Raw genomic sequence first — 23373 nt, forward strand, 5'->3', positions numbered from 1 at the left:
TGCAGAGCAGATGAGGGTGGCGCTGATCCTCCAGATGGATGCTGGAGGCCACGTGGGAGCCGCTCAGCCGGACCTCGGGGCTGCGGGGACACAGCGGGGATGGATGCCACGTGGGAGGCCGGGCAGCAGGACCTCAGGCTTGGCGGAGGCCCCTCTGAAGGTGCTGGAGGGGCAGCGGTGATCCACCTCCAGCTGCGAGATAAGGCGGCGCTGGTCCTCCGACGGGAACCGGGATGGATGCCACGTGGGTGGCCTAGCCGCAGGACCTCCGGGGCAGCGTGTTCTCCTCCTCTGTTTGGCTGTTGCGGAGGCTCCTCCGAGTGCCGGAGGGCCTGGAGCAGGGCAACTGAGCGGGTCCACGGCAGAACGAGGGTGCTTGAGCAGGTTAGATTACACTACACAAGACTAACAAATAAAAACAAAAAGAAACAAAAAGAAAGGGATGCTAACACTATTTACACTAAACTATGCTGGGAGCCGATGTGACCGAGGCTGCACACGTGGGCGCCATCATCCAGCCATAGACACGGACAAATCTTGTTTTATTGCAGAATGTGTGTGTACGGTGTCTAGCAGATTTTGTTCGCAGATGACCGCTAGTGGTGGCTGAATCTCACAATGTGTGACTAAAGGCAACAGCCTTGTTTTACACTTAAAAAGAAACCGTAACTAAGAATTGAACTTCATCACAATCAGTAGCGGATGCCCCCTTTCCCATGAGAAAGATTTTCCTTTTCAGAAACAAATCATCAGGGGGCTCTGTATGGCTGATATTGTGGTGAAACCCCTCCCGCAGTGTGATGTCAGGACCATGGTTCTGACATCACACTGTGGGAGCCTTGTTGCATTGTGGGAAATAACTGCTGTTTCGAGCTGCGAAAAAAGCAAGCAGCTTCTCCTTCCACTAACATCACCTGCCAGCAGTAAAATGTCACCATGTGATAAATGTCAGAATGTAAATCAGGGAGAGGAAAAATATTTCAATGGGAAAACACTGACTAAATCATGTATAAATAATTATTGTAAAAATGAAGCACTTTTTATTACATTATTTTCACTGGAGTTCCTCTTTAAACAAGACTGCTCTTCATCTTGATTTGGTTGAAAAACATCAAGTCCTGTCTCGGCATCAGGCTTGCCGTAGGGGCCGGTTCCTGAAACAGGGAGTTTAGCTTCTTTTTCAGTCATCCAAACCTGGAAGCTTTTTATTCCTGGAGTTGCGACTTGATGCCTTAAAGGGAACCTAAAGCGAGGCTTCTATATTTAGTTCCCTTTTAAGCAATACAGTTGCCTGGCATCCGGCTGATCACGTTGGCTGCGGTAGTGTCTGAATCCCCCACTTGAAACAAACATGGAGATAATCCAGTCCGACTTCAGTCAGAAACACCTGATCTACATACTTATTCAGGGCCAGGGGCGTAACAATAGACCCTTCAAGGGATGCAGCCGCAGGGGGGCCCCATCTTGAGAGACTGACAACTAAAGGTAAGGTGAAATAACTTCATCTGCTCAGCCACTGATAATAAATCATACAAAGTTTTATAGACAAAGATTTGTAGACAATCCCTATTCAGTGTGCTGGGGCCCCATCTAAAGTTTTGCGGGGGGGCCCAGTTATTTCTAGTTACGCCTCTGTTCAGGGTCTATGGCCAAAATTATTAAAGGAGAAGGATCAGCAGGATAGCCAGGCAATATGCATTATTTAAAAGGAAATAAATATGGCAGCCCCTATATCTCTCTCGCCTTAGGTTCCCTTTAACTGTATATATTTTTAAAAAAATGCAAACGTGACACTCATTTTTGTCACTTTGTTTTTTCAAACTACTCCTAGCGTTCATGTCACCACAGAGTACCATCCATCATTTTCTCTTCAGCAAGAGAGAAAGTGTTGATCAATGATCACAGGTCAGTCAGCTGAATCCTCATGACTGACTTGAGAAGGTATTCACACAGTAATAGGTGTGACTATCTCAGGCTGTGCAAAGTGAACACCGAAGTCCCATAAGTGAATCAGAAAGTGGTAATCAAAATTTTAGCCGATCCTTACAAGATGGATTGTGCATCAAAGAAATTCTACCACAAGCATGACTTTGATTCTAGGAAGTTTCTTGAGACATTTTTCTCAGACAAGCCAGACATGGTGTTTGCAGATGATTCTTTGAAATTTCCTATGGTGAATCTTCACTACGTGTTCAGCTCCGGTATGTATATAATAAATCATCTATTCGCACGAAATATAGCAAAAACTTTCTATTACTTTTTCTGTTATTCAAATACATTTAAAATGAGTTTTCTACAAGCAGCTTAAAGTGTACCAGAGACAAAGTAAAATAGAAGTTTTATGCATACCTGGGGCATCCTCCAGCCCCCTCCACACTGATCGCTCCCACGCTGTTTTCCTCCATCTCCTTGCTTGCTTGGTAGAAGCCCCATTAGCTTGGCAAGTCTGGGCCAGTCGGTGCAGGTGCAGTTCACCCACACGTGCACCCCCATCTGGCTCCCGTGGCTGGGAGCATTCTGCACCTGCACAGTAGTACTGCACAGGTGCAGAGCACGTCGGTACGTGTGCACGCGGCCGGGCAGCGCATGCCCAGTACACCCTGACCCAACCAAGCTAATGGGCTTCTACCGAACAAAAAAGGAGGGGGAGGAAGACACACCCCACAAATGACCCCATTTTGGAAAGTAGACACCCCAAAGTATTCAAAGAGGGACATGGTGAGTCCGTGGCAGATTTCATTTTTTTTTTTGTCACAAGTTAGCAGAAATGGAAACTTTTTTTTATTTTTATTTATTTTTTTGGTCACAAAGAGTAATTTTCCGCTAACTTGTGACAAAAATTAAAATCTTCTATGAACTCACCATGCCTCTTAGTGAATACTTTGGGATGTCTTCTTTCCAAAATGGGGTCATTTGGGGGTGGTTTTATACTATCCTGGAATTCTAGCACCTCATGAAACATGACAGGTGCTCAGAAAAGTCAGAGAGGCTTTAAAATGGGAAAATTCACTTTTTGCGCCATAGTTTGTAAACGCTATGACTTTTACCGAAACCAATAAATATACACTTATTGGATTTTTTTTTTATCAAAGACATGTTGCACAATACATTTGGACAAAAATATATATAGAAAGTTTACTTTTTTTTGAAAAATGTCAGCACAGAAAGTAAAAAAAAAATCATTTTTTTGACAAAATTGATGTCTTTTTTGATGAATATAATAAAAACTACAAATCGCAGCAGCAATCAAATAGCACCAAAAGAAAGCTGTATTAGTGATAAGAAAAGGAGGTAAAATTCATTTAGATAGTAGGTTGTATGACCGAGCAATGAACCGTTAAAGCTGCAGTGGTCTGAATGGAAAAAAAGTGTCTGGTCCTTAAGGGGTTTTAAGACTACAATCCTTAAGTGGTTAAGCCAGAGAACTGACCAAACATTTGCAGATGTATTAAAATATCTAGTTCATGGTTTTCTGGATTAGACAAGAACAGTGGGGTTTCATCTGTGAATAGGGCATATTTGATACTAGGTTTCAGCAGAAGATGAAGCAAGTAATTTGGGCATGATGGCTGCCCAAAAATTGTGTGCCACTATAGGTGCCTATGTTAAAATTCAGAATTACCAGCTACAACCTTAAACGTGGGTGCCAGTGGCAAGCAAGATCATAGCAGAGGGAAAGCTCAGCCACATTGTAATTGAACTTTGTAGTCACGGTGCTAAGTATCATAGGGGCTATATTATCGACGAGAGAGTTCTGTTACGATGTAGCAAAATTCTCTAGTGGATAAAATAGGGACAGTGGTAGAGTATCATAGCGCCTATTTTATCCACTACTGGGTTGGGTTCTACTGATAAATGATATGGAGAATCATAACAGATGTTTTAACCACTTCATAGCAGCAGCGATAGTGGCAGTGACAGAGTCAGATATAGGTAGGGGTACACATTATTATGAGGTGTAGGTAGAGAGGGTTAGTGCTAGGCAAAGATAAGGGTAGGCTTGTGTTAGGCATAGGTAGAGGGGTAGTTTAGTGTTGCTGGGAAAGTTAGTGTGAGAATAGGTTGAGATACTGATATTCTGCCGTCGATGAAAGGTGATAGTGTACTATCGGTAAAAATACTGTTTATAAGGGCACACATTAACAATAGTACTGGAGACAGTTTATTTCTTCACAAAGCACTCTCTCTCTCCACTTTAAAACCATCCCTCCAGTTGAAGGGACTCAGCTACAGAAACTGATGGACTGAACCATTTTTTGCGCAAGAGATCCTGCTGGTAACACCTCAAAATAAAGCGGAATGAAACCCAGCACTTCTTCTTTGCTCTAAAACATTATTTACAGCATACTATATACTACCGGCATTTTTGTTTTACTAGAACAGCAGGGATCAGTGAAAAGGGCGCCTGAGCTACCTGTATGAAAAGGGCGCCTCCATAGACATCAATGTTATTGTAACGATTGGTGTCAGCACGCAGAGATAATCTGATTATTGGCGATCTGCAGTACCACCAAAAATGCAGATATACGCCTGATTATCGATGATCTGCAGAATCAGCGATAATACAGATGTATTACTAACCTCTGGACACCAGAATAGTGAGAGTGTTTGGTGTAACAGTAACAACTCTGAGAGGAGACCACCAGAGGAGCTGGCGGCCTAAGACTCCTGAGGAATTCACCCCTGACTGGGGGTGATATTCCTGTAGCCTGTGGACCCCTGGGCGAGGGACCAAGGCTGGGTTGCAGGAAGCCCTGCTGCTAATATGAAAGGTTTTGCCCTGAACTGAGCTAATGTAATACAGAAGTAGCAATATCCTAGTCTTGGGTGTGAGGTCCGTAGTCACAATATCCTGGAACTAGTCTGGATCATAACATAAATGATAATACAATGCCCTAGTCTTGGGTGTGAGGTCCGTGATCATCAACACCCTGGAACTAGTCTGGAGTATAACATAAATGATGGTACAATTCCCTAGTCTTGGCTGTGAGGTTCGTGATCATCAACAACCTGGTACTAGTCTGGGATATAACACAAAGACAATACAGTTCCCTAGTCTTGGGTGTGAGGGCCTTGATCTCAACACCCTGGAACTATGCTAGAGAATACACTGAAGATACACAGTATTCCTAGTCTGGGGTGTGAGGGCCTTGATCTCAACACCCTGGAACTGGTCTAACAAATAATAACAGTACAAGGTAATCTGGCTCAGTGTGACTTCCCAGGTCCACCTGGTTCAAACACACTGTAATGATCTGACTATGGTCTGAATGCTTCCACAAAGTGTTTGCAACGGCAGACAACCAGCAACTGACAAGCAAGTAGAATATATAGTAGCTGAACTCTGCTGCCCCGCCCGAGCCACTCAGCCAATCATGAGTCCAGCAGGAATCAGCTGATCGTCCTGATCAGCTGACACTTCCCCTGCTGGTATAAAGGTCCTGACTTCTGGCCCGCGCGCGTAGCTCTTCATCCATCTATGTGGAATAACAGACCCAGCCACTCCAAAGGCACGCTGCCTTTGCAAATCGCCGCGTTGGATGCGGAATCAGCCGCCTTGCTTTCAGCACACGCGGCGGCTTTTCCGCGTTTTTTCACAGTTATTTCTGGAAATGAGCTAAAAGGTGGTGAAAAGGGCGCCCGAGTTTTGATATAGGCTACAAGCGGGCACCCCTTTATAGCCCATATTTTTTCGGCTAGAGTAGGGCGCTCCTTTGTAGCCCATATTTTTTTCAGCTACAAGGATTTCGGCTACAGAAGGGCACTCTTTTGTAGACCATATTTTTTTCAGCTACAAGGTTTTCGGCTACAGTAGCGCACCCCTTTGTAGCCCATATGTTTTATTTGGCTACAAGATTTTCGACTACAAGGTTTTTGATTCTGGGGATTAGGCACCACCAGGGGAGTCTTAGCGTTAGGCACCACCTGGGGGGTCTTAGGGTTATGTGCCCCCTGGGGGGACTTAGGGTTAGGCACCACCTGGGGGGTCTTAGGGTTAGGCGATAATGTTATCTTGTGTTTAATTGTATCAAGTGAGAAATGTAAACAAACACTTCTCTGACACTGCAGACTCTCCTGAACGCAGGCAGATAGTCAGAAAGCATTTCTGCTTATATTTCAAGATGAAAAAAAAAACAGCTATGAATAAAATGCAAAGTCAGCTATCAGATCAAAAAAGTGTACTTTGGAAACTTAATTTCTAAATGAATAATAATACTTATGCACAAAAGCAAATATACTAACCATATGGCGTATAACAAGTAAGAAAACATATTTTTATTGAATATTATGTCAGGGTTTTATACTGCCTCGCCATTAGGAATGTAGAAGTGGTGGGACAGGGTTCAAGTTTCCTGCAGTGTGTGTTTGTGGTCTTCATTCCTCACGCAGCTCACAAAAGCATTCCTTTTCACCAGTGTGTTTCTTAGTGAGGATCATAATTGGCTAATTCCGATTATGCTAAATTTCCCATACATGTTCACAATTACACCTATACGTAGTTACGATTTGTAAACGCAATTGATTTGGTATAGTCATTCGTAATTTCATGTAAAATTGTGCGTCATTTTAGCATATTTCGTGCAGATTTCAGCAGTGAATAGCAAAGCCCTTATACACGCTATTAACACCAAAATTGCTACATACTGTATGTTAAGGAGTATAGTGGGTAAAAGTCAAAAAGATCTTGTAGTTTTTGAGAAAATTGATTTTAAAAATGCAAAGAATTTTTTTTTTAAACCACAATTTCAAAAACATTTTTCTTCGCATTTTTAAAATTGATTTTCTCAAAAACAAAAAGGTCTTTTTGAATTTTTGAAATTATTTTTGATTTTTTTTTTTTTTACATGTACCCACTATTCTTCTTAACATATGTAGCAATTGCTCGTATGGGGGCTTTGCTATTAACTGCTAAAATCGGCACAAAATTACACCAAATTGTGTGAATATTTACACTAAATTATAAAATATTACAATTACATACAAAATTAAGATTTCCCCAAAATGTTGCATTAGGATTAGGATGCGTAACTACGAATTATGATGCGTAACTATAATTATGCATAGGCATATTTTCTGCTTCACTTTTGAGGGAGAAAAAGTGCATCTTATGGTTTAAAAAATATGGTAGATCCTTTCCAGGGAGTACCGTATTTTTGTAAAAAAATGCAGGAAATACGGAAAATGTCCTATAGGGAGATGGTCTAGTGTAAGACTTGTGAAGTTTTTACTACCTACTGTAAGTGACAGCGACACAAGGAAAAAAAGTAATTTATATTGCATTTTACTCAGTGACAAATGTAAATCTTATATGAACTGTATGTTTAAATTTTACATTTTTTTGCCGCGGTGCAGAGAATGCAAGCTGTGTAAGTGCCCCTAGTAAAATTTTGTGTGATAAATGTTTTTTTTATAGACTACAATTTATTTATTTATTTATTGTATTTATAAAGCACCAACATATTACGCAGCGCTGGACATTAGTTTAGGTTACAGACAATATTTAGGGGTGACATACAGCAAAATGACTATACATGAATACAAGAAAGACCAGATCATGCAGCACAGTATGAGTACAAGGTAATGCTTAGTCACTGGAGGGGAGCATGGAGATTAGGCAAGTTAGGTTCACTCAAGTGCATAGCATGGGTTCACAGTAATGGAGGTGCATGATAAGATAGGACACAAAAGGAGGAGGACCCTGCCCAAAGGCTTACAATCTAGAGGGAGAGGTGGGGATACGAAAGGTAGGGGACCAGAGTTCAGCTGTGGGTTAAGAGCAGTTGCGAGGGGTAGTAGGCCAGAGTGAAAAGGTGAGTTTTGAGGGCTTTCTTGAAGATGTTGAAGGAGGGGGCTTCCCTAATGGGTGGAGGTAGGGAGTTCCATAGTGTTGGAGCAGCTCTTGAGAAGTCCTGGAGGCGTGCATGGGACTGGGTGATGCGGGGGGCGGTTAGGCGAAGTTCATTGGAAGAGTGGAGTGAGCGGCTAGGTGTGGACCTATCGCTACAAAACAGTGATTTTCAGTTTTCACAATTCTTAGATGGTTGCAGATTGAAATAGAAAGATACTATTTTAATATCATAACATTGCAAAAAAAGTAGTTTTCTGTAACGATCGGTGTAACACAGAGAGGGTCTGAATACCGGTGATCTGCAGTATCACCGAGAATACAGATATATACCCGATTATTGATGATCTGCAGTATCACCGATAATCAGACATATCTCCAACCTCTGGACACCTGGGTAACAAGAGTGCCCGGTGCAACAGGAATATCTCGAGGACTGCACCTGAGGAGCAGGTGCACAGCAGTAAGGAGTACTGCACAGTAACACATTCCTTCCGCAAGCCCGAGACTCTCCCGAGGGAGGGGTCAGGCTAGGAGTAGCAAGGACAGAGAGTGAGTGACACCAAGGAAGGGTGTCACTCCCAGGACTGTGAGCTATCTCCAAACTGAGGAGATAGCTCCCGAGGTCGGGCAAGCCGGGTCGGCAACAGACAGACAGATCAGGGACAGAGACAGGAGACAGATGCGGAATCCTAAGACAAACAGAGTTCGGCAACAGAGTATCAGACACAGCGAAGCACCCAACCAGAGATCTGAAGAGTAGTCAGGAAAGCAGAAGGTCATAACAAATAATCAACAATGCCTAGTCTTGGGTGTGAGCTCCTTGATCATCAACATCCTGGAACTGGTCTGAGTATAACTAGATGGTAAAGCTAATTCCTAGTCTGAGGTGTGAGGTCCCTGGTCATCAACACCTAGGAACTGGTCTAAATAATAACACAGATAATATACAGTTTTCCCTAGACTAAGGTGTGAGGTCCTTGATCATCAACACCCTGGAACTGGTCTAGATAATAACACAGATAATATCACAGATACTGACAAGGTCTGAGTGCTACCACGTAGTGATCGCAACGCCAGACACCAGTGAAATGACCAGCACCCAGTATATATACACAAGCGCTCTCCAGCGCCTCCCCTAAGTGCTGGACCAATGAAACCTGATAGAATTGTCAGCTGATTGGCTGGATCAGCTGACACCCTTCTGACTGCCATAAAGGCTCTGCCTCTCAGCGCGCGCTTGTCCTTCTGAACCTGTGTGGACTATCAGTCCCAGCCACATCAGACATGTGGAGTATTTTGGAGTATGTGAATAAATTTCCGTTAATTTGAACTGACAGCATCGTGTCTGTTTTGGGTTGGTTGGTCCACCACCACCACCTAGATGTTTTAAACCTTTTATCATCTTTTATTCTACTGGCGCCTCTGTACACCGGTTTATCCAGCGAACCACCCTTGGTGGAAGGGTGTCATACCCTCCTTTCTTCTATCACAGAGAGCGACATCTTAATCCTGAGTGGGGACAGGCTTGTACTCCCCACCTGCCTATACAGTGGTTGCCTTTGCGGTAACCCGTGTTTGTAAGTATAATACTTACCTTCATTTATATTCCTCCTGGGTTAATACCTACTACACCATATTGGGCTCTCGGTTTGTCTCTTTTTTATCTCCTACAAGTTTACTTGGCCACCTCGCTAGACGTCGCGGCAACCTTAACCCGATTGCAGCCCTTCTGTACAACCTACATGGATCCATTTGAGGATCATATCTCGCATAGGAACACACTCCTGGCACAATTCAAGAAAGGTCAACAGCCTACAACAGAACTCATCATCCACACTCCGACGACTGACACCCCTCCACAAGTGGACCTGAAACCTACGTTTCAAAAATTAGAGTCAGTCCTCAAGGATGAGTTCTTCAACCTTGCAGACATCACCATGCAGGAAACTTATATTAGTGAAAAAATTTCTCCTGACGGCATCAGAATAAAAATTCTGTCAGCCTTTCCTAAAGATACTGTGTTTACGACAGAATTTTATAGCTACCTAGAATGTTGTACACAAGGCATTATGGAGAGAATCATCAAAAAGAGAAAGTCCCTGGTGGTAGAGCTACAGCCCACTATCACTGAATGTAAAAACTTTCTAGCCCAGCATACTACCAACCCCCAATACCATCCCTTATTTTCAAACCTCACCACTAGAGTCAAAAGATTCGAGCGGGACACCACTGAAACAAAACTCAAGAAGCTTAACCGTGATCGACTTGCCTATGCAGAACACAGGGAAAGGGATAGGAAACCACGACCCACACCTCTACCTAATGCACCCCTACCACCAGGCTCCTACCCACCTTTTCCCCCACCACCACTCATGAGCCTCCCCCTTCACAGACCCAACGGGCAGTTTTACCCACCTTATCCACCCCCTCCCCTCCTCCCCACCAAACTTAACACCCCACCACCACCACCACCAACCTTACCCACAACCACGAACATGAAGCCTACCTCCATCAACACCACCCCTCTCTCCAAACTCGTTCCACAATCCAGTTGTTTCACAAACACCAAAACCTCCCACTCTAGGAACACACCTAAAACACAGCACTCCATTCGCACCAAGCCTAGGCCAATACAGAAAACATCTCGAAACAGCCCACATACTGTGGCTGACCGGAACATTACCCTAACAAACCCGAAATCATCCAACTTCAATTTTACCAACTCCACCCCTCCCATAACCCTTTCACTACAGAAACCGGACATATCAGGACCCGAAAAGGATGGCCAACCTCCCTCCCCCCATCAAGGTTTGGCGGCCAGCGACACAGACGGCGAGTTTAGACTCTCCCAGATTAGCACATACAACTCAAACCCCAATTCCCCAACCACACCTGACCAATACACCACACCATCCAGCTCATCCTTTGTCAAACCCCGCCAAACCACCATCGGTAGGTTTTTTGTGCCTAGAATTTCCCAACTTACAGATACAGATGAACCACAAAACCAAACTCTATCATCATCTTTTTTAGAATTACCTGCCTCCCTAACACAAAACATCCTCTCGACCCAGCTACCCAGTCCCATCTCCACGCGGTCTCATCTGCAACCGGTGAAAAAGAGCAAACGCCCACTATCCGACTCAGAAAACGAGGAAGGAGAGGCAAAAGAAAAAAGAAACAAACGATAACGGCCCTTTATCCATTAATCACCTCCCCTCCCACCACTGAAACAAAAAGAAGTATCTTCAATCTCTCCCATCACAATCTTACTAAACAGGATTCTGGTCTATTAGAAAAAGGCCTCTCATTTTGCCCCACCAATCAATCCGATCTATTTGAACTATTTAATGACCTTAACACTTACATACGCAAACTCACCCTTAAAAGACACTTTGCCATCAAAAAACTTAACACCTCGCTCCACACAGACCCCACCAGCTTTATCATCACTTGCAACGACTCCATCCCCACTGTTTCGGTCTCTACGGCGGAAATTGAAACAGAAAAATTCATTAATACAAAACTCAAAGGCCGTTCACGATTCTATCCCACTTCTTCCAAAGGAAACTTTATTGACACCTTTTATTCCCTAGTCCTAAAAGACCTACAAGAGCTTACCATCCCCGACGCCCTCCCTACCTCAAACTTAACGCCATCTGAAAGATCGGCACTCCGAACCCTGCGTAATAACACGAACATCGTCATCAAACCGGCAGATAAGGGGGGAGGGATAGTCATCCTAGACAGAGTTGACTATTTAGAAGAATCCCTCAGACTATTAAATAACCCCAGACACTACAAACTACTGAACACAGATCCCACACCAGAAATCAACAAAACCCTCAAAAGTTTCATTAATGAGGCACTTCTCAACAACATCATCACCAAAAACGAACGCAATTTTATTATCAATCATCATCCAAAAACTCCATTCTTCTATTACTTACCCAAAATTCACAAGAATATTCTTAAACCACCGGGCAGACCTATCATTTCAGGTATTGATTCCGCAACCAGCAATCTGTCCCGATTTATTGACACACACCTCCAACCCCATGTTCAGGCCCTACCATCTTTTTTAAAAGATTCCCAGCATCTCATCCAACTGTTACACTCAACAACATGGCAGGACGACTACGTCTGGCTCACCTGTGATGTTACCTCCCTGTACACAAACATTCCACACTCTTTTGGACTTACCGCCTTACAATACTACCTCAAATCCAACACATACATGCCACCAATACAGCAATCATTTCTAGTACAATGCACTGAATTTATCCTTAACAACAATATTTTCACATTTCAAGAATCCACCTACCACCAAGTCAGCGGAGTATCCATGGGAAGTTCTTTCTCCCCTTCCTATGCAAACCTGGCCATGGGTCTCCTAGAACACATCAAATTATACTCAGATAACCCCTTCTCCAACAAAATCATCTTCTACAAAAGATATATCGACGATCTGATTTTTATATGGAAAGGTTCCTCTGACTCCATTCCCTCCTTTCTAGATTACCTTAATAACAATCCAGCAGGCCTACAATTTACCTCACACCATGACCCCACCTCCATTGAATTTCTAGATCTGGTCCTTTACACGGACCAACATCACATCAAAACCAAAACCTTTTTCAAACCCGTGGACGCCAATAATTATATACACTACCACAGTTTCCACCACCGCCCCTGGACCAAGAACATCCCCTACAGTCAATACAAAAGAATACATCGCAACTGCACAGATATCCAACAGTACAATATACAATCCAAAGTTCTGACAACCAAATTCACAGACCGGAAATACCCCAAAAAACTCCTACAGGACGCATACCACAAGGCAAAAATCCCGAAACCACCCACATTAGCTCCTGACACTGAAACCAGTAACGTACCCCGCTTCATTACCAAATACAGCCACCAGCATCAGTCCATTCGTAGCATCCTTAACAGAAGGTGGGAGGTCCTTCTCCAGGACCCCCACCTACGTCCCATCCTACCCACGAAACCAGCCATCACATATAGACGCGCCCCAAATCTTCGCAGCCTACTGGCTCCCAGCAGGCTCCGCCAACCCCCTATCAGCAATATGAACTCCCATACCACCTCTCCCCCCGGAAGTGCCCCATGCCAACATCAGAGATGTTTGGCATGCCAATTTGTCCTCAGTACATCTACCTTTTCCTCCTCGGTTACTAATACAACATTTAACATTAAAAACGCTATCAACTGTGGATCCAAATACATCATCTACGTCATTTCCTGCCCGTGCCAGCTACAGTATGTGGGCAGAACCACTCAAATAGCCAGAAGCAGAGTAGGACAACATAAAAGAAACATCAGCAAGAAATATCCCCTACACAGTGTCTCACGTCACTTCGCCACACACCACAACAGTGACCCTGCACTATTTCGTATCACCTTTATCGAATCTGTCCCACACTCCCGCTCTGACTCTTTTGACTCCCTCAGAAAACGAGAGATATATTGGATACAAATTCTAAAAACATTAACTCCAGGTGGCCTCAATGAGGTACTGGAGAAGATTTATTAGATACACTACTCAAAAATAACTGATCCCCCTTTTTTCAATCTGTCGCTCTCCTTTTATTAACTTATATGTGTTTTTTTATAGGCATCATATGTCCTTTTTATGCAATTTTATGCTTCTTTATGTCCTTTCATAGCTTTTTATTATTTTTATTATTAGTTTTATGAGTTGTACTAGCAAATTGAGTTTGATCTTGAGGTCAATTTGTATATATTCATGAGATATGACAACGGTCGAGTACATATGCACGTTAGTATCAGTCACTTCTGGGAACCATGCGCATACGAGTATGTGTCCGTGTCCCTCAGGTGGGCATCTCTCCATGTGAATTTTTCTTGCGATCTTCCTTATATTTTTTACCTGTACAAATCCTATCCCTCTGTTTCCCCCCCCCCCCCCCCCTTCCCGTTTTTTTATGGTTACGTGAACCAAACATAACCAATACCTAAGTTAGGAGTGGATATTTGTATAGATATAGTTATGTTTTTGCATAATTGTTTTACATATTTGTATATCTAATGTTGTGACACTTACTGATGACACACATCATCAACACTAGTGCACACACACACTTAAACCTTCTATAATAACATGGCATGTCCTGGTAATTATTTAATTTTTAAACTGAAAAAGTTCTTCAAGTGGCCACTAGAGGGCAGCATCACTCCACTACCAGTATCTCCGGTAATGGTACACGTGTTTGTTACAAATATAGGAAGCCACTAGATCTAATTGTTTAACACATCGTTCTAATATCACTATACTTATGTCCAATTGCTTTTATGTATTCATGCTCATCCCCCTTGCCCACTTGATCCCTCTCACTGTTGCTGCCCGTTATTCCCTTATCCAACATGGCCACCCCTGTCTCTCGCGCATGCGCCGTCCGCATGTATAACTATCCCCTTCTCTTCCGTATACGTGTCAAGGTTCGCATGCGCAGTAGCGGCCAGCCTATGATGCGACCATGCGCACGCGCACTAGCGGTAAGCGGCATGACGTATTACACGCACCGCCCCGCTGCTCGTGACCCTTACCTCTTTCCCCAGTACGCTTACACCTGCCGCCCTCTGGTCTCCACCCACCCGCACATCCCATTGGTTCCTGACCTGGTCCACTGCCTCCAACCCCGCCCTCCAGCCACGCTGAATCTTACAACACTTGGATCTATTTAAAGGTCCTGAGCGGGCATACAAGCACAGAGGTGCTGAGCCTGATCAGGACAGATAGCTGGTAAGTGTTTTTGCACATATATTTAAAGACTATTACTCACTGGTATAATTTGCGATAGGAATGTTTTCCAGCTGGATATCTAAAAGTTGTAATCTACTAGTATAACCCCAACTTCCCTTAAACCCCACATATACTTACTGCAATAGATCACTTTCCCCTTAGCCCACCCATATTCCCACACCTCCTCCCACCTTTTACCCCTGGCCACCTTAGCCCCCCTCCCCCCTGAAACCCCCTCCCCCCCTCTCCCAATTCCAATACATTATACGACCAATCACACACTATACTACTACCCATGTTATCATCACATTATCTCCCCTTAACATAAACATTATCGTACGTACATGTTTATTATTATTATATACTTTATACAGTTCCCTGATGTGGTTTTTATCTCTGTCATCCTGTAGTGAGATACTCCTGTTTTTTAATGCCTGAGGAAGCGGGCTTTTGACCCGAGAAACGCGTCGCAGTATTTTGGAGTATGTGAATAAATTTCCGTTAATTTGAACTGACAGCATCGTGTCTGTTTTGGGTTGGTTGGTCCACCACCACCACCTAGATGTTTTAAACCTTTTATCATCTTTTATTCTACTGGCGCCTCTGTACACCGGTTTATCCAGCGAACCACCCTTGGTGGAAGGGTGTCATACCCTCCTTTCTTCTATCACAGAGAGCGACATCTTAATCCTGAGTGGGGACAGGCTTGTACTCCCCACCTGCCTATACAGTGGTTGCCTTTGCGGTAACCCGTGTTTGTAAGTATAATACTTACCTTCATTTATATTCCTCCTGGGTTAATACCTACTACACCATATTGGGCTCTCGGTTTGTCTCTTTTTTATGTGTTGTAATGCATCTGTTGGTTTGAACGCGGGGCCAGCCTCACCGCTGTCAGAGCATGCGGCGGTTTCCCCGTGTTCAGCCATACTGCTAGTGGTAAGCCCATGCGTGCAAACCGCCACATCGGACGCGGAATCCGCCTCCTTGTTCACTGGGCATGCGACGGTTTCTCCGCGCTTCGTCAGGCTAGTGGATGCAGGCCCATGCACGCAAGCTGCCATGTTGAATGCGGAATCAGCCGCCTTACTCTGAGTACTCGCGGCGGCTTTTTCGCATTTTCTCACATTTTCATTGAACTTTTTTCCTTTTTTTCTCCTGTTAACAGCTTTCTGACTATAATTTTCTTAATTTTCTTAACTTTTTTTTTCTTTAACAAATTGCAGGTTTTGTGAAGGGAGATATTTTGATTGATCTCAGTGTTGGTTCCTTTATTCATCATCTGTATTCAGCCTGTGATATCTTCAATGACATCATTATGCTAAAATTTAATGAGAGATGTAACCTGGAGACAAGCAGATGGAAGGACTCTCGCACCGGAGCTTATAATTGGAAGCACGCCTTAACTCATGCCGCCAAGTTAGAGGGAAAGAGGTGAGGTGTTCCGTAAATGCAAGCTACAATGGCTTATTATGTTGTTTTGTTTGTTTGTTTGTATTTTATTTCATGTAATGAGGAGTTAGATGGTGGAGGAAGGCAATGTTGTGAGAAAATTAATCTCAAGGTAGAGATCAGAAAGGAGGGTAGTGGTTTTGGGTGCTGCCTCCTGTACAAGACGATATCTAAAGCGAAGGGAGACTCTCTTTTTGTCTTCCTTCACAGACGGTGGAGGAATCAGAGTCCTCCAGCAGCACAATGTATTTCAGTAAAGGAGAATAACATAGTAAAAGAAGCAAAGCTGAGAAGAGAGTTAAGTAAAGGTTCACTTTATATAACCTATTTTAATAGATTAGAAGCTAGATTTAATATAAAAACATGGAATAAAGAAAAATGAAAGCAAAGGCAATTAAAATTCATATTACATGTAAACACTTGATCAGACTTGCCTGTTATTTGCTAGATTGATCCCAGCAGGAGTGTGGTTGAGAAGGGGGTCAGGCAGCAGCAGCACATGCAACTGAGGTTTTATTAGTGTTGTGCTACATTGGGCAGTACAAAACTTTCAACTGCGAGGATAAGATAAAATTCTATCTAATGGTTCAAGATGGTGGAATGGGTAAATGACCAATGTTTGTTTGTTTGATCTAGCACAAATTGTATAGTCTATGGTTAGCTTAAGTGAGACCCAAGGAGTGTTGCCAACCATCAGTAAATTTACTGACAGTCCATGAAAAAAATTTGTAGTGTCAGTACAAAAACCCCTCTCTCTCCCAGAAGATCACAGCACTTACTGCTTATCAGTTCACGTATCACTCTGGAATGTACACTGCTGTAGCTAATGGTGGCCATACATCTGTAGACTTGGTGGTCGATCGACCATCAGATAAGACAATTATTATGTAATATTATAAAAATCGGTGTCACCAAGAGCATGCCTAGTTGACAATCAAACCAATTTCGGGCCGAAATCGGTTGCATGTATCAATCGCATGTATAAATCTGACATGCTGGAAAATCTCAGGTTGGCATGGTCGATAAGGTGTGCAGCAGTAAGGGCTGCAATAATCGAGGACAAATGTGACGGAAACCCCCCGGTCGCATCCCCTAAATGTAAATGTATCAAAGCCCCCTCCCCCCCATGCCATGCATTAATACTTCACCTTTCTGGTGTCCGCCACTGCACTCTTTTTCCTCATTCACACCCCTTGTGGTTGCCGTTGTATTGCACGTAGGGCGCATGTGTGATACCTTTCATTTAATTTCATTAATAGATGTCAGTAAAAAAGGGGTTATGTCAGTAAATTTTTTGTGCTTTGTCAGTATAAATGTATTTCCCAAGTGGCATGTAACAGAGCAGTACTAGCTTCTCTTAAGAGGTGACTTTTTCAGTTCTGCTGTGTGTAAAACCTCTGCTATGTTTTTTGTATTGTTTTCCCAGTGCTCAAATGAAAGACAAGGATGAGCAGCTAAAGACAGCCATCAGTCACGTTATATCATGTGACTTTGACAATGAGAATATAACTCATCCTGTTGTGCTTCCCCTCGCCGACTGTGTCACCAGTTTATGGATAGCTAGTGTAATCAGTAAAGATGAAGATGATTATACGAGGAACCTGGAAAAAATCTCAAAGCTGCTGAGACCTGGAGGCCACCTGATACTGGTTGGGTTATTAAATACGTCTTACATTAAGGTTGGAGAAGAGAATTTTCATGCCTTTAATGTTGATGAAAGCTTTGTGAAAAATGTCCTCCACAAGTTGGGCTTTGTTATTGATTATTGTGCAATACAGAAAAGGAGGAATGAAAGCACACTCATTGATTATAAAGCTATTATGTTCATTACAGCTTTCAAGACCAAGTAGGTCACGAAGATAGTGGTCAAATGTTCCTCAAAATATGTGGAACTTTATTAAATAAAATAAAGTGCATGCATTGGGTTGAAGCTGTCTGTGAAGATTTTTAAATAATATTTCACATCAGTTATCAGACTATCTATGCTATCTGTCTGTTGCACATATCCAGAAGAGATTCCACCGTATTGTTTGTCGTAATGTGCTTATTTCAGCTACAAAAAAATTCACATCAAATTTTGCAATTATGACTGCAAGTAATTATGATTTTGAAATTTATTTTTTTCATGTATTCCACTGGTACATTTCACGTTATGCAAAATTACGAATGTGGCAATTGTAAAAGACTTTTCACATAAATTGCAAAAACATTTAGCACAAATCCGAATGGTTAAGGGGGATAGGAAATAAACCGTGGGAACAAAGAAAAAAAAACTGGTAGTTTTTGAGAAAATCAATTTAAAAAAATCAAGTTTATATAACTGTAACTATAACAAATGTACCCAGGGCTGTGATGAAGTCCTCCAACAATGGAGGCTAAGGCCTCATAGTTGAGCTAAGCAAAAATGCAGATAGCCTGTTTGCATTAATTTTCCCAAAAATAATGTTAAATTCGACTCCTTGTAATTTTGCATTTTTTGGTGAATTTTGGTGAGTTTTTGCACTAACAATAAACTATTTTGTGCATTCTCATGCTTAAATAAACTTTTTCTCTTCTTTGCATTTTCAGGAGTTGTTTCCATATTTCAAAACTACTATGGGCTTGATTCACAAAGCGGTGCTAACCTACTTAGCACGTCTAAAGTCTTTAGATGTGCTAACCAGAGTGCTAAGTAGGTTAGCACCGGATTTTTCAATTGATTAACCTACTTAGCACCCTGGTTAGCATGTCTAAAGACTTTAGACGTGCTAAGTAGGTTAGCACCGCTTTGTGAATCAAGCCGTATGTATTTTTGTAAAAATTTTCTCAAAACCAAAAGTGTAATTTTTGATGTGACATGATTAGTGAAAATTCTTGTGCAACACTTCTCAAAGTGTGACCCCAATCCCCCAGACTTCAAATGCTTTATAAGACATGATACTAAGGAAGCCTTGAGCCATAAACTGCACCTTCATTTACATTTAAATATAGAAATACAGTTAATCGAAAAACATGTTTTATTTTATTTTTTCCACAGATAGAAAAACATAGACAACCTAATACCGTATTATTTAGACTATAAGACACACTTTTTGTTCAGTAAAACTAGGGGAAAAAAGTAAAAAGGAACAAAACTATATTCATCTTATAGCCCAAATGTACAGTTGCAGAGTAGAAATCCCTTTCTGATGCAGCTGGCACACTTCTTTCCTCCATTTGCAGAGTTGATGAGAAATCCTGCCGATTTAATCCTCCAAGCCCCCGTGCTCCTCTCCCCATCTGTCTTCGTCTGCAGTCACTGCACATTCTGTTGTTGTCCACACACCATCCCTCCTGGTTATTCCACACTTCCTAATTACTTCCTGATAAAGACATTTGACATTGCTGTGATGACAACAGATGTGGACGCTAAGAACTACACTGCATCTGTGGGTCTCTAACTCTGATACGGCATAGATTCTATGCTGCGGCTTAACATAGTCCTGTGCCGATTGCTTCTTCTAGAGGAAGTAACCTTGGCTACCATGTGACAGCCGAGGCTTCCTCCTTTCATTCAGTTGTTGTTTTCATTGGCTCCTGACCTCCTGATCACTGTGAGTCAATCACAGGGATCCGGAAGTGAAAAAAGTAAATAAAAAAGACCCTGGCCCTTAAAGAAGGAACTGGAGGCTGTTGTGCTAAATTAATCAAATAATAAACTATTTTGTACCATTTTTTTTCTTTTGGTTTTTGTTTTTTTGTTTTTTTTTTACTCAACCTTTTGTAGTAATGGGTAAGGAATCAGTTGAAAACAGCTCCTGAGCCATCTGTATTAAAAGGGCACCTGTCCTCCATAGACTTCAATGGTATTTCTGCAAATCTCAGCTATAAGGTGGTGAAAAGGCGCCTGGTGTAGCTAAAATGCCAAATTCGGCTAAAAGGGGTGTCTGGTGTAGGCAAAATGCCAAAGTTGTCTACAAAGGGGGCCTGGTGTAGCCAAGATGCTAAATTCAGCTACGAAAGGGCGTACGAGAGGAATCAGCGTGTGAGACTTGAGTGCAGGATACAACCTGTGTATGGCTGATCCTGCTGCTGCACAAGTTCCTGAAGCATGTTAAATACTATTCCCCCTCCAGGCCACCATGGATGGGGGGGAATTAAATAATTCCGCTTCCAGCAATTGCTGGAAGCTGAATGATTGTGTTTTAAAAGTAACTTCAGCTCCGTCTTCTGGCGGCACCAAAGTTACTCCCTGTGCCTGCTATAGCCGTAATTTCTATTATGGCTTATAGTGGTGCCAGCTGCGCCCAAGACTCCTGCGCTGGATTCACTGTGTTCATACAAAAGGTGCCCGGTGCAGACGAGATGTCAAAATCGGCTATCACGGGTGCTCAGTGTAGCCAAAATTCCAAATTCATCTACAAAGGTCGCCTGGGGTAGCCAAAATAAAAATCGTCTACAAAGAGTGCCTGGTATAGACGAGATTCTATAATCGGCTACAAAAGGCACCTGGTGTAGATGAAAAGCTAGTTTTAGTTTATAAAAAGGATGCTGTTAAAGGCAAAATTTGTTGGGCTATAAAAGGGCGCTGGATATAGCCTAAAAAAGTGATATAGCCTAGAAAAGTGATTATTATGACATTACTTCTGTGTGAGAGTAGGGAGAAGTTAGGTCATAGTAACCACCGGTAGATGTTAGGGTTAGGCACCACCAGGGGGTCTTAGGGTTAGGCAACACCCAGGGGAGTCTTAGGGTTAGGCACCACCAGAGGGGTATTAGAAATAGGCACCACCGTTAGGGGGTTAGGGTTAGGTACCACCAGGGGATGGTTTTGTGTGAGAGTGGGGAGAAGGTAGGTCATAGTAATCATTTGGGGGTCTTAGGGTTAGGCACTACCAAGGGGGTCTTAGGGTTAGGCAACACCACGGGGTCTTAGGGTTAGGCACCACCAGGGGGGTTAGGGTTAGGCACCACCAGTAGGGTCTTAAGGATAGGCACCACCAAGGGGGGGGGGGGGTTTATGGCTAGGCACCACCAGGGGAGGGTTATGTGTGAGAGAAGGGAAAAGTTACATCATAGTAATCACTTTTCACGACTATATCATTTTTCTAGGCTATGTCCAGTGCCCTTTTAATACCCAAACATTTTTTTCCCATAACAACATCCTTTTTATAAATTAAAACTTGCCTTTTGTAGCCGATTTTACCATCTGGTCTACACCAGACGCCCCTTGTAGCCAAATTTGGCATTTCAGCTACACCAGGCGCCTTTTGTAGATGAATTTGGAATTTCGCCAACACCGGGCACCCTTTGTAGCTGAATTTGTCATTTTGGCTACACCTGGCAACCTTTGTAGATACATTTGGAATTTTGACTACACCTGGAGCCCTTTGTAGCCAAATTTGGAATTTTGGCTACACCAGACACCCTTTGTAGCCAATTTGGCACTTCTGCTACACCAGACGCCCTTTGTAAACAAATTTGAAATTTTGACTACACCAGGCGCCCTTTGTGGATGAATTTGGAATTTTGGCTACACCGGGCTCCCTTTGTAGTCCCCCAAGCTGTCCGGTTACTGAACTCCAACCTCCCCCTGACGGGCCTGCATAGCATCGCGCACTAGCTGGGTCGATCAACCGGTCCCCGCTGCTGCCTGCCTGGCCTACCCAGATAGACTCGGGGCTACTGCCTGCATCCTTAGTATTATTATTTCCATCATTATTGTTATTATTATTATTGTTATTTTTACTGGGCTGTATTTGCACAGCAGTGAAATGGACGATATGAACTGATTACTGCATTTTAAATTGTACGTGCTGTGCGTCTGTCTTATACTCTGTCTATGCCATGTGAACCACAACTACGGTAATTCCGATTACAGCTCTTGCTGTACTTGGCGAAATAAAGTGATTCTGATTCAATTCAGAAATTTGGCATTTTGGCTACACCAGAAGCCCTTTGTAGCCGAATTTTGCTTTATTTGTCTATATCAGGTGTCCTTTTTTCCAGGCACCCTTTTCAAAAGTACGCCGTTTGTAGAAATGGGTACCCTGTAGTCATTACACCTGTATTTTGATATATGTGTATTGGATGAACTGTATTTTAGGTTGATTCCCAGATTAATCTGAATTTGAATGCAAAGTCTAATGAGGCTGGCACCACCATCATGGCCATGGCCATTTTTATTGACTAAATGTCATTTTAATGGACTTCGTATTGCTTGGCCACTGGTACTGTGACCTTAGGTTTTGGCACACCGGGATCTGCTGCATGTGTCCTCCCACACACCGAAAGTCACTCTAACTTTGAATGGAGGAGCCTGTACAATGAAACTTTGTTACCCTATGTGGCTTCATATGAATACTTGTTATAAGCTAAATAATAATAATAATAAGTTGGATCATTAAATTGTATTGTTTTGATTGTTTTGATTGTCTGTCATCCTCCACCTGCATCTGATTGGGTTAAGCCTGCTGTTTGAAGGGTATAAGAGGAGGCAGGAATCCCCCAACCCCCAGTGCATGTTGCTTGAGGAGGTCGAGCTGAGGTCGAGCTCTCCAACTTTAAACTGTCTGTGTGGCTCAGGAGCTGAGGTCCAGGGTACCAGTATCAGCCAAATAATTGTGAGTACTCGAAGAGTTGACAAAGCAGCAAGAAGGTTGACACGTTCACCCGAGGCCCGAGGAGTGCTAAGCTCTATATATCATCTCCATGTTTAAAGTGTAGCATGCCTGCTGCGAGGCCAACACAACAGGGCTATTTACTGCTGTCGGTTTCTGGTCTATTTACCCATACATAAAATCAGGGCGGCAGAAAAAAGGGCACAGGATATAGCCAAAATTTTAAGATATTGTCTATAACTTTTTAAAATCATTTCTTTATTTTTATCTGATATAGAATAATAAATACTGTATGTTGAAATAACAGTATTAAAGCTAACCTAATCCTACTAATCACACAGAACCCTCCCCTGGTGGTGCCTAACCCTAAGACCCTCCTTCCTGATGCCTAACCCTAAAACTCCCTTTCTGACACCTAACCCTAACCCCCCCCCCCCCCCCTCCTGACGCCTAGTCCTAAAACCTCCTTCCTGACTCCTAACCCTAAAACCCCCTTTTTCTGCTTCAGACAATGTTAATACAAAAATCAATACATTTCTAAGAGAACACATTTCAAAATGATAATTTACAAAATTATAATTGTCAAAACATTTTTCAAAAAAACTAACTCTCAAAATGATAACATCTGGTTGGACGGGCTCAGCTATTTATCGAGTGGCCAAATGTCTTCTTTTTCTTCCCAATTTATACCATAGCATAAGCTATCT

At 42.8% G+C, this 23373-nt stretch overlaps 2 protein-coding genes across 2 annotated transcripts in view; one reads left to right on the plus strand and one right to left on the minus strand.

The window, feature by feature from the left end:
• Positions 1-23373, minus strand: part of LOC137524164 (indolethylamine N-methyltransferase-like) — a 543463-nt gene that overhangs the window by 181399 nt on the left and 338691 nt on the right. The window lies entirely within an intron of this gene.
• Positions 1992-18545, plus strand: LOC137525425 (indolethylamine N-methyltransferase-like). Its single transcript, XM_068246504.1, has 3 exons — positions 1992-2201; positions 15863-16070; positions 17515-18545. Exons 1-3 carry the CDS (start codon positions 2051-2053, stop codon positions 17936-17938), a joined length of 783 nt encoding a protein of 260 aa, XP_068102605.1. The 5' UTR covers positions 1992-2050; the 3' UTR covers positions 17939-18545.

This window comes from Hyperolius riggenbachi, chromosome 7 (genome assembly GCF_040937935.1).
Source record: "Hyperolius riggenbachi isolate aHypRig1 chromosome 7, aHypRig1.pri, whole genome shotgun sequence".
NCBI lineage: Eukaryota > Metazoa > Chordata > Amphibia > Anura > Hyperoliidae > Hyperolius > Hyperolius riggenbachi.